The sequence below is a fragment of the Xiphophorus hellerii genome, chromosome 5, assembly GCF_003331165.1.
Source record: "Xiphophorus hellerii strain 12219 chromosome 5, Xiphophorus_hellerii-4.1, whole genome shotgun sequence".
Classification (NCBI taxonomy): domain Eukaryota; kingdom Metazoa; phylum Chordata; class Actinopteri; order Cyprinodontiformes; family Poeciliidae; genus Xiphophorus; species Xiphophorus hellerii.
In genome coordinates this window covers 11,797,551-11,809,660 of record NC_045676.1, presented here as the reverse complement: position 1 = coordinate 11,809,660, position 12,110 = coordinate 11,797,551, and the positions used below count along the sequence as shown (strand labels likewise).

General features: G+C 38.3%; 1 protein-coding gene across 2 annotated transcripts; it reads left to right on the top strand.

Annotated features, from left to right (window-relative positions):
* The first annotated feature begins 2,946 nt into the window (after positions 1 to 2,946).
* Positions 2,947 to 12,084, top strand: fip1l1b (FIP1 like 1b (S. cerevisiae)). Of its 2 annotated transcripts, none has more exons than XM_032562367.1 (15): positions 2,947 to 3,239; positions 3,569 to 3,623; positions 4,328 to 4,409; positions 4,547 to 4,659; positions 5,847 to 5,911; positions 6,028 to 6,138; positions 6,594 to 6,724; positions 6,844 to 6,962; positions 7,465 to 7,564; positions 7,648 to 7,804; positions 7,900 to 7,981; positions 8,570 to 8,622; positions 8,996 to 9,185; positions 9,422 to 9,568; positions 11,518 to 12,084. In XM_032562367.1, the coding sequence occupies exons 1-15, from the start codon at positions 3,161 to 3,163 to the stop codon at positions 11,660 to 11,662; spliced, it is 1,629 nt and encodes a 542-aa protein (XP_032418258.1). In that variant the 5' UTR covers positions 2,947 to 3,160; the 3' UTR covers positions 11,663 to 12,084. The 2 variants fall into 2 exon arrangements, with proteins under 2 accessions (XP_032418258.1, XP_032418257.1); XM_032562366.1 differs by having other exon boundaries at positions 2,948 to 3,239; positions 8,996 to 9,209.
* Positions 12,085 to 12,110: the final 26 nt, after the last annotated feature.

Below are 12,110 nucleotides of genomic sequence, written 5' to 3'. Positions count from 1 at the left end.
ACCCCCGCAGGGTTCACACGCAGAAGAGGAAAATCGATGGACTCCTAACTATAACATTACCCCCTTTGAGAGCTGAGGTGCTACACATGCTTAGTGAGTTTCCTCCCAGCAGCAGGCGGATCAGCTGGGATGCTGTTCACGCCTCTGTGTGCAATCTCTGTGATGACACTTAGAGTGAAAGAGAAGAGCGGGAGACAATCCACAAAATTTCCGAGTCATTTACTGAGCAGCTCAACAGAACCCACTTAAACGGTGAAAGGCCATAAAAGCATTAACAGTCTGCTTTGCATTAACGGCAACTTTTTGCAAACAGAGGCAGAAGTCATGAGAGTCGGTTTATTGACCCCGCAGCTGCTGCTGCTCAGAGTCATAAAAAACAAATAGGTGCAGCTATCTGTGGGAGGAAAGGATATAGAGCGCCTTGCAAATCATTTTGTCACATTACAATCACAAACTTTAGAGCACTTCATTGGGCTGGTCTCTCTGATTTTGTCAGAGAGACAAAATAATACGCACGGAAAATAATACATGGTTTCCAAGAGCTTTTATAAATAAAAATCAGAGTAGTGTGGTCTGCATTTGTGTTTAGCCCCCCTGAATCAATAATGTGTTTAACCATCACATGCTTCAGTTACAACTGCAAGTGTTTAGAGCTTTCTCTTTTTTTGCAAGCTTTGCATGTCTATAGTGAAACTTTTTTTTGCCTATTATTCTTTGCAAAACATCTTAAACTCAGTCAAGTTAGATGGAGAGTATCTGTTAAAATCAATCTTACAGACTTCCTGAGATACTAAACTTTGACTAGGCCATTCTAAAACCTGAAGGTGTTTAGATCTACATAATTTTATTTGAGTATTGGTTGTATGTTCATGGTGGCAAGCAAATCTCTGCTCCAGTTTCTAACTGGTTTTCCTCCCTGTAATTAGCTTCTCCCATCTTCTCAGCACCATGCAGCTTGTTGGCGCTTGTCATTAGTGTTTCCAACACTAATGACATTTTACATGCAGGCCATGAAGTTTCACATCAGTCTCATCTGGTCTGTGGACCATCTTTGATATGTTTGCTGTCTCCCTTAACTCTTCCATGGCCTTTTTTCTTTGAGCAGTTTTCCTGCCACTGATCTATGAATGCGAGGCATATAGAGAGCAGAAATAATTGTCCTGCTGACAGAATCTTCCTCTTGCCATCTAAATACATAAAAAGTGGTATGAAGTTGACATATTTGGATTTTTTGTTCTTTTTAGTATCTTACTTATTTGACTTCCAACTCTATAACTGGTGTGTACTGTACCTTGTCAAGCTTCCATCAAAAAACATCAGTTTTCAAAAGCAAGTGTCCTTCACTTGTTTTTGACCAAGTGGAGGACAGGAGAGTCAGGAGTGATGTCTCTAAGAGATAGGAGCTTACAGTATTCTGCGTTCGATTTGTCTTGAAGCTGGGAATGATGTCCCAATCGAGTTTAGTGCGTTCTAAAACCACTGAGATTTTATAATTGTTATTGAACCAACCACTATCAGCTACACAAATCAATTGATGTATTTCCCTCCATTTATGAATCCAAACAGTAAAGGAATGTGCAATAAACTAAGAAAATACACTGTGCTACTGTTTTAATCAGAATAATTTGTAAATAACCGATAACTGCAAATCTTATTTGAATGTATTCAACCTGAAGCATAGGAGTAGTTAAATCCTATTTCATCCTAGTTATCAAACAATGTGGTCAAGTTTCGTTTTTCAAATTGGTAGAAAAAATGTACCTTTCTATAAGGAAACCCCGGTGATTACATCAAATTACCGACTTGCAATGATTTGATAATGAGAAGTTTTAAAAACAACGTAATATCCACCAAACGGACTCTTTTTGTTTCCAGATGACAGAACAAAAGTGCACCTAGATCCTAATTGTGTTCCTTTTTCAGGCCTCTCAGAAATATTTGAAGCCTGATTGTGGAGCACAGATTTTCACAGAATTAGGAGGAAAAACCCAAGGGAGCTGAAGACTTTTAGAGTCAGCAGGGAGATCTTTGACACATCAAGCACAACATGCATCTGATGCTGCTGACTCTGCAGTCTTCTGGATCCATCTCAGATTTCTATAGGAGTTGCATTTGTCATGGAAAGAAAAGCAGAGCTGCGTTATTAATTATGCTTACTAAGTGCTGTATTGGCCTGGCCGCTGCTGCCCATTATGAAAATGTGTGGTGCATCATGAAATGTAGAAACAGACAGCAATAATGGAGCAATATTGGACTGACAATGGGACACAATTGTTGTTCACAGACATCTCAAATGAATTAAACTGAGTAATCAAGATGAAACACTGATTTAAAGAAGAAGAAGAAGAAGAAGAAGAAGATACACTGATGAAAAAACAACATCAAATGTTGGCAGCATGACAAATGGACTTTCTTCACAGTGATTAACAAAATGATTCATACCACTTGAATGTTTTGCAGATGTTCATGTCACAAAAACAAAGTTCAATATGTTTACTAGGTATTTTATTCGAAAAACACAAACTAGCAAATAATGGAAGGAAATACTGAAAATTATTTATTTACATATAACTGGCTTGCTCTTAGAACTGCTGTTCCAGTATGTCCTGACTGTTATGGAGAGTTTATTCATTTTGTCAACAGAAGAAAAAAATAAAGTATTTTTTACGACTAGAACTTTTTAAATATTCTAGACTTATCGAAAGTGATTCTGTGTTCTTGAAGGTGAAAGTTACTTTCTACATTTCAAAACGTTTTTATTTTTAATTTAGTAAACAGTTCAACCTGTACTTTTGCTTTTAATTGAATATTTTTCAGGTATTTGTACTTCTACTAAAGCAGAGATTGTGAGTACTTTTTACTGTCCCAAACTATCCTTTTTACCCGGTAACAAACTAACCTGAAGCAGTAGTTCCTTTTGTCCAGCTGGGGTCGCTGTGTTTTTCAGCTCCAGCACTCTGATCTTAGCGGGCCCAGCAGCTTCTTCCGGGCGTCTCGCTGACTTCCAAAGGTTTAATATGAATGTAAGAAGTAATATTTTAGGTTCTTAACTACACTTTCCCGTTTCAGGGATAAATATCGCTCGTATTTTTGCGTTACTAAGCGTACTTGGGGCTTGTTGCTTCGGCTGCTGTTGGTTTAAACTGCACGTTAGCGCAACATGTCCGGGGAGGAGGCGGACAAAACAGCCACCACTGACGCCAGCGCCGGTGACGAAGAGGAGGAATGGCTTTATGGAGGTAAAAACAACTAGAAACAACTCCATTTATCTATTAGAGACGCGTGGTAGTGTCTCTGCAGCTCTGGTAACGAAGCGTTAAGCAGTAATTACCTTTACGTGCTCTGAGAATAACGGAACATTAGCCTGGAAGCTAACTAGCATTGACTGTTTGATTTGGTCTTCGGGCCTTTAGCATCAACAACAGAAGCAGGCTTGGAAACTAAACAATATAGAGGATTGTACCGTATTATGATAAATAGTCTCAGTTTGTCTTTTGCTGTTATAAGTTTATTTTTAGAATACTGCTGTAATTTTATTAGCTAAACTGTTGTTTGATCTGTATTTCAGATGAATCAGAAAGCAAAGAGGAAGATGAAGAACCCAAACTGGAAGCTGCTGCCAGGTAACAAACTCTACTCTAGAGAAACATCATTGTGGGTTGGTGCATTCACAAACTGCGTCTTACACAGTCGAGGGATTAGATACGATTTTTATACCTAAGATTTCCTTTCCCCTTCTTTTCTCAAGGGGAAAATCTCAGATTGATACTTTTGTTAAATTACTAGTCCAAACCTCTGTGTTTACACCAGGATCAGTAATTCCACCATTATCTACAGCAGGAGTTTGCAACTCTTGTTCTGTAGCACCACTGACCTGCAACTTTTTGGCTCCATCCCCGCTCCAACACGCCTGCATCAAAAGGCTGAATTATCTCCTTTCTTCTCAGCAAGTTTTGCAAAGGCTTGGCTATTAATCATTTATTTAATTCACTGACTTGCAGAAGCTTAATATGCAGAGATGCATCCAAAAGTTACAGGACAGTGGAACTCACAATTGAGGTTTGCGGTTGGAGAAACCTGATCTACAGATTGCACAAAACGCTGTAGTTTATGCTAATACTGACAGAAAAGAACATGATCGAACTTGTTTTATGTATTTTTTCTTTTAAAATGTAAAAATCAAGCAGAGTTGAACAACAACTAAAATTCAGGGAGGAAGAAATAGTTAACCTATCATTATCTTGTCCTTTTCAAAACTCTATCCATTAAGAACACATTGGTTGTTTAATTTTTAATGGTGGTGTCTGGTTATGTTTTACACCTGCAGTGCGCCTGTTGAGACTTCAACAGACGATGCTGCTGCTGTTGTTGTTGATGTACACGCTACGGGGAACGGAGTGGTCTCTGAGGTACGTAGCCTCTTCACATCCTGGCACATCCTTCTCTTATGTTCTGTTGTCCACTTTCCTGATACTGTTTGTTTTCTTTTTGGCTTCATTTTAACATTCATGGCTTTACATGTGTCACTTTGTTTCTGGGCTTTCAGTCCCAAGGCGAAGCTGCAGGCGAGGATGTGGAAAGCGACAGCGACAGTGATGATGACGACGATGATGTCAGAGTTACCATTGGTGACATCAAAACTGGAGCGCCTCAATACACGTAGGTTTTCCTTAGAATATTTCCAAGAGGATTTATGTTTAAGTTAAGCTGCAAAAACATCCCGAGGATTATTTTTGGAAACGACATGCAGCTAAACCTCATTTTGAGCGTCATGGCAAAGGCTGTGAATACATACATACATACATCTGGTTTTTTTTATTTTTAATATATTTACAGAAATAAAAAAAAAAAAAAACATTTTTCTTGTCACTATGGAGTGTTGTGTGTAGAGTTTTGAGGGAAAATTGAATGCAATTCATACTGAGGTAAGTTGTAACATAAAATATGGAAAAGGAAATTCTGAAGTTTATGAGAATAAAACCTAGATCCAATTAGGATTCAGTAGCAACTTCTTATGATTTCCTCTGTTTGAGGGAGTCAAGTCTCGAAGGAGATCTTTGGATAACCTGAGGATGAGCTAGTGGCTTCTTATGCACTACATTGCAAACTTATCATTCCACAATGTTCATATTGTGGCTAATTAAATAAGTACCATGCATTCAGGCTCTATATGTCTTAAATATATTTTGTGATACTTGTTAAATGCAACCTAAAAGCTTTAGAAGATAAAAAGTTTTTTAAACAAATAGCAACTGATGCCTCGTTTCTACTGAGGTGTACGGTACGGGTGGGTGCAGTGCAGTCACTGCTTGCTTCAAGCACAAGACTTTCTAGTGCGATGCGTTTGCTGCTGCACCAATGGATGCCATGTTTGGGTTTAACCCTGCCTGCCCAATGAGAGTTCAGCTGTTGGAAACGCTCTCCTGAATAATCCAGAACATAAAATGGTAAACTGAACTGTGTCGTTCCCATCAGGCATTAGTTGTTTCAATACCAGATCTTGGTTAGAAGCAACTTTTTAATTAAAATAGAAAGAAAGCCTTACTGTTGTTGAAAATAACTAAATATAACTTTTACAGGAGCTGTATAGACTTTTTAATGTGGGCATGCATGTGTTTGCTGTGAGATCCAAACAGAAAGATGTTCAGACTTACTATTAATTCATCTCTATTTACTGTGTTTATGTATGAATCAAAATTATACCAGAGCCACAAACATCCAATTTATACACAACTAATTTAGTTTCTTATTTCAAGTCATATGATTGCCTCAGTATTCACCAATATTATAATATCTTGCAGGAAAACAGCATCATCTCTCATCATATCTTTTTTTTTTCTCTTCAGGACATATGGCACCCCCCCTGTTAACCTCAACATAAAGACAACAGGATCCAGACCTTATGGACAAGGTATCACCCTTCTGTTTATTTTAACCTGTCATCTCTGTAGACTTTCTCAACCTAAACCAGTTTTACCGCTTTTCGTTCTGTGAAAGCAGCCTTTAAGATGTTGTGTTTATTTCCAGTAACCACAAAGGTGAAGGGAGTGGATTTGGACGCACCAGGAAGCATTAATGGTGTTCCTGTGCTGGAGGTGGACATGGAGAGCTTTGAAGAGAAACCCTGGAGGAAGCCAGGTCTGTTGAACTTTCTCAAATCACAATCATTACCACAATATCATATTTACAGAGGGCTACTTAAATGCAATACTTGGAAGGTTATTCTTTAATTTTATATGCATTCACCTTCTCCCTGCTTCTGTGATATATGGACTATTGTAATGATGTAAAAGAACAATGTGAAAAAATCAAATGCATTCGAGAGATTCATCACAATAATCATCTAAAATATTACAGCCACATGTTTTGCTAAAATTATTCAGACTGTAATTTAAGGAAAACATATTGGTCCTCACATTATAATTGTCCATGCTGCCTTTAAATTTGATTGTAAATTTCATCCAGTCTCAAGTACACTTAATATTTTATTACAGCCACATAATAAACCATGCTGAAATGTGTATCCCTGTTTACTTTCCCAGGTTTATTAGTGCTGTAATTCACAGAAAGTGTCTTTGTGATTCGGTTTGCAGGAGCCGATCTGTCAGACTATTTCAACTATGGTTTTAATGAGGACACCTGGAAGGCTTACTGTGAGAAACAGAAGAGGCTGCGAATGGGCCTAGAGGTCTCTACAATTGGCTCAGTGACCAGCAAGATCTCTGTATGACATTTGTTCCTCTACGAGTTTACTTAGATTCATCAGTTACACCCTGTTACACTAACTGTACGTACTGTGAAAATCTTCAGCTAAATTATGATTTTCTCTGGCTGTCTGCAAAGGTTCAGCAGGGCAGAACAGGAAATGATAAGGATGTATCCAGTTTGGCTGTTCACACCTCCAAGACAGACTTTACGTCTCCTGTCAGCCTCTACAAGTCTGCTGTCAGTCAGATCACCAGGTAACATCTATACGTTTATGTTCTGAGCTACAAAAACAAAATGCTTTCAATTAGTTTTCTATCCTAGTCAAATGAAGGTTTGATTAATTGCGTAGAAGCTAAAAGAAATGTAAAATGTTGCTGAAACAAGAGTATCCGAAATCAAATTTCTTGGAGAGGAACACTTGATGTTTTGAGATTCTGTCAATTTTGATTTATTTTTATTGATCAACATCATTTTGTTCTTAAGAAATAAAAAAATTGTTGACTTAATTTGCAATTTAGTTTTTTTACCTAGTAATATTCAGACTTAATAGTTTGATTAATTTATGATTAATTGATTATTAATTATGAAGTAGCTAGAGATTTTTGGTATGTTGGTTGTTAACTACACATCATATTTCCATGTTTTATTCGATCATCATTCATCTTGATGGGGTTCTCTTTTTTGCAGGAAATAATAAATCATTGGTTGTTTTGGGTTCTGCTCTGCCTCTAATGCTTTTAAATATTCTATCTGTAGGAAGACAAGTGGTACTATTGATGTGATTGGTGGACAGACAGCCACAATCAGTAGGGTTGAGGGAAGACGCAGACACAACCTAGAGGGCAACAACATCCAGGTACAGAAGAAACTGGAACAAGTTTCTTCTTAAAGACCTGAACAACAGGCTAACAGCGCCCTCTGCTGTCTGTTGTTGCACAGGTGATATCTGAACATTCAACATCAGAAGCTGAACCAGCCACAGCTAAGATTCCTACCTTCTTCCCCCCTGGACCGCTTCCTCCGAACATACCCCCGCCTCCTTTTCTCCCTCCTCCACCAAACGTCAGCACTGCACCTCCTCTCATACCTCCACCCAGTGAGTTCAGTTTCTCCTATAATTCTGTTTTGTTTTTTTGTGAAAACTGGTTGCTTTGAGTATGCTTGTTTCTTCCACCTTGTTCCACCTCACAGGATTGCCCATCACAGTTCCTCCTCCTGGTTTTCACCCTCCAACAAGCGGCCCTCCACCTTCTCTAATTCCCACAATGGACAGGTGACGTCCATGACAACACTCGCTCTGATTGCAGCTGCATTGATTGTATATCTGAACAATATGTTTCTACTGGTCATGTGCTCTCGGTTATGTAAACATGTTTTAATTTAAAATCAGTGAACTCTGAAGTTATGTTTTGTTCCAATATGGCATTAAATAACATGGAAGTTGTTGTCGTCAATGGTGGCCATGCTAACTGGCCTTTGTAGTCATGGTAGGCTCTGATGTGGGTAAGGAGTTGTAGCACAGGAGACAACAAGGCTGAGAGTGTGAGCAGCGTATTCACAAAGTTGATCGACAGCGCTAAAATCCTCTTCCTTCCTTTGATTGGTTGTTTCTGACCAAGTGGTTTGTTTATTTATTTATTTTTTCCCCTGATTATGGCTCATATTACACTGTAAGGACATAATGACAGTTTAAACAAATATTAGAAAACCCTTTTTTTAAAGTTACATACTGCAGCTTTAAACTACTTTTTTTTTAGAAATCTATGTCAGAATACTTTTAAATAAAGAACTGAATGTTTAATGAAGTGTTGTAATTAATTCAATTTGCTAACACAGTGCCTTCTGTCTGTTTACGTAACAGCCATACTGGAGGCTACGATGGTCGCTCTGTCCCACCGTACCCATTTCCTCAAGGTAAAACATTAATTGGCATTCTCCTTATCACATAAGAAAACTATCAAAAATAATTAACTGAAAAAAAGTTACGTTCATTTGTATAACACATTTCTGCAACAAGGCAGTTCAAAGTGCTTAACATGATAAAAATATAATATAGTAACCATTTATGAAACTAGCAATTAGCATTACATTTGGTCATATTATTAAAATCATCATCAAATATTCATCAAATGTATTGATTAATGTTCCAGTTATTATTAAATAAAGCAATTCTAAAAGGAAGTGGGGGGGAGGTTTAGCCTTGATTTAAAGGAACTCGGTGTTTCGTTTGTTTTGCAGTTTTAAGAATCTAATTTCCATTAAACCCTCGTCTCCTTTTCCTTTCCAGGTGCTTACCCTCCACCCTTAACTGGAGGCGTGCCTCCTCCTTGGCCCCCCATGGTGGACAACAGCAAACCCTGGGACTATTATTCCCGTCGGGAAGACAAGAGAGACAAGGAACGGGACCGGCCCAGAGAGCGAACGCATGAGCGCGAGCGAGAGAGGGAGCACAGCCCCTCAACCATGAGCTACACCAGGTCAGAAGGACAGATACAACAATGGTGTGTATTCTTCTGGAGAATGACCTGGGGGGATTTCACTGTCATGTAATCATTCTAGCTCAGGCTTTAGATGGACATAAGTGCTTGATTGTCACCGTCATATATAAAAGTGTCTTTAATATCACTTTAGAAACCATGCAGATGAGTAAATGCACAATTTTGAAGAACAATTTTCATCCAGATAGATGATAATTCTCGATCTGTTGCCATAGTGATGAGGAGCGGTATCGCTACCGTGAGTACCAAGAACGTGGTTACGCAGAGCGTCATCGTGATCGGGCAAGTCGAGAAAAAGAGGAGAGACACAGAGAGAGGCGGCACCGAGAGAAAGAGGAGGGACGTCACAAGTCCTCTCGCAGGTACACCAGCACTCGTGCACAAGCTACCTGGTTTACAGTAGCACTTTTTAAATTCATCCTTCACTCAGATTCTACTTTTCCTTGTTTCTTCGCTGCATAAAAACAACGTCTTAAAAAGCAATTATTCAGATTATAAACCTGAATCCTTATTTGTTACAGTCTTTCTCAGGAACAGCTGTTCATTCTTAAACTTTATGGGTTCAGATCATATTTTTACAGATATGGTTTCCTGGCTACCTTTATATTTTTACCTGCAAGTTGCAATTTTTGTCCTAATGTCTGATCCAGTCTTACTGGTTTAGATTTTGTTTTAATTTAACTAGTAAATAAAGCAGGTTGTGAGCAAATAAGAAAAGAAGGTTCTTTGCCTAAAGTTCCAGCTCTGAATCCAACAGAAAGTGAATTCTTTATGGATGAAAGCATTGGCGTCTCTAACTTTAATGTGAGGTTACCTAAACTCAAAACTGAATGCAAAGTGTCGTTTTCTGATGCGCTTATGGAACTAATAGTTTAAAGTTTAAATGTTCTGTTTTAATGGGTAAATAATAAATTAGGATATTATTGAAAAGTGAATTTCTTTCAGTAACTATCACCAAGCAAAACACATTATTTAAATTAAACAAAGACGAATGTTTTAATGCCTTCATTTCTCTTTGCCATGACTTTCTGCTGACATTTAATAAAAACATGATTTGAAATTTAAATGGGGGATGATTTTGTTATTAATTTTCTGTTGGATTCAAAACAACTTCATCTATCAGAAACTACAGTACCTTCTTTCTTTGGTTATAAGTTTTAAAATAAAACGTCTAAATTGCTCAAAATTGGAAAGAAAACTAAAAATCAGCGTCGGCCATAAAAAACCTAAGGAGCCCCCTAGGGGACATGGAGTTTTTTTTTGTTTTTTTTGTGTAGCCTCTCAATAGGTTTTGCCTTCTCTTGCAATAATGTGCTAATCAGTTCATGCAGCATAATTGAATACTGTAAGCCTTACTTACGGTTTCCATCGTACTTTCTGCCATAATATAAGGCTTTCGTAAGGTTTTTCCGTGTATGTTAATATCTCGTTGTGAAATATCTGAAGTTTTATATCTTCAGGATAGAAATGCCCCACAAACCAATGATGTAAACGGAAAGTTTTCGTAAGAAGGAAAGAAATAAAAAATACATTCAAACAATTTGGACTATTTCTGAGTTTTCATCACGGTGTAATGGGACAGTTTTGATTGTGTCTCTTTTGTGTTGATTGACTGAACGGTTTAAAGGGCCGCTTTCATGTGCAGTTCCTTCTCAGCCTTACACAAACAGACATAAATATGCAGTGAATAAGTCGATTTTCAATCAGTTTTTTGCACCAAAGGGTTAATAATGAAGTTTTCACTGAGGATCTTTAAATGTTTATATATTTGAAATTTTAAATTGACATTTGTGATTGTATACAAAGTAGATCAGCAAATATTGCAATAAGCATATTGCGAGGGAACGCAAAAGAGAAAATTTTCCCCATATCCCCAAGGGGGCTCTCTAAAAACCTGATGGCGTCTCTTAATATATATATATTTTTTTAGCTTCTGTCTTTAATGTCACATCATGTATCTTGCAAGCCGACTCTTCTGCTTCTTCAATAAAACTATATAGATTTAATATTTACTGACACCTTCAGTAGATTAAACTTCTGTCAGTCGAAGCTCTTTTAAAAATATTTGAAAAGTTTGAGCTGAAAGGCTTGGCAAAAATAGCATTTCTGTTGATTTCTCATCTTTTTCCCTCCTAATTGATAGATGCCTCCTTCTTGATCAATTTCCCATCATGCCTCCTCTTTGTCCTCTTGTCCCCTCTCCCGCTGTTGTCTTATTGATCATTCACCTATCTTTGTCCATCTCTGATTTCTCTTCCTTCCTCCTGTCTTTTGCCCTTGTTTCACTCTGTCCTCCTTCTGTTTCTTGCAGCAGCAGCAGTCGACGGAGACACGACAGCGAGGAGGGCGACAGCCACAGGAGACACAAACACAAGAAGAGCAAGAGGAGCAAGGAGGGCAAAGAGGCTAGTGAGGATATGGGTGCAGATCAGGAAAACCAGGAGGCTATGGAGTAGCTACAACCAGCTCCTGCTTTGTCCTCAATGTGTCCTCATGCTGGGGAAGAGAAGGGATGAGATCAATACATCATGTCGTTCTGCTCTCCACCGGTTTCCCTGCATCCTCTTGTTAAACTTCACCATCACTTCAGAATAGATGGAGGAGAGCAGGAGCTGAAGGGAGAGCTGCTCATCCTTCTCATCTTCCCCCAGTAAACAGTAGTTTCTTCACCCACCTCCATCCTGGCCCAAACCTCCCATCAGAGCACGACGGCAGCAGTTAGGTCGTGCTCACAGATTTCATTGTATATTCTGGACCATCAGTCTGATACGACCTTTTTCTATTGTTGGTTTGATATCCTTTTGTTCTCGTCCCAAATTAAGACATCTAAAAAAAAGTGCTGTCTGTTAAGTTCCATTAAAAACACTTTTGATAAGTCGCCTTTGTCTCTTTATTTATTAGAAC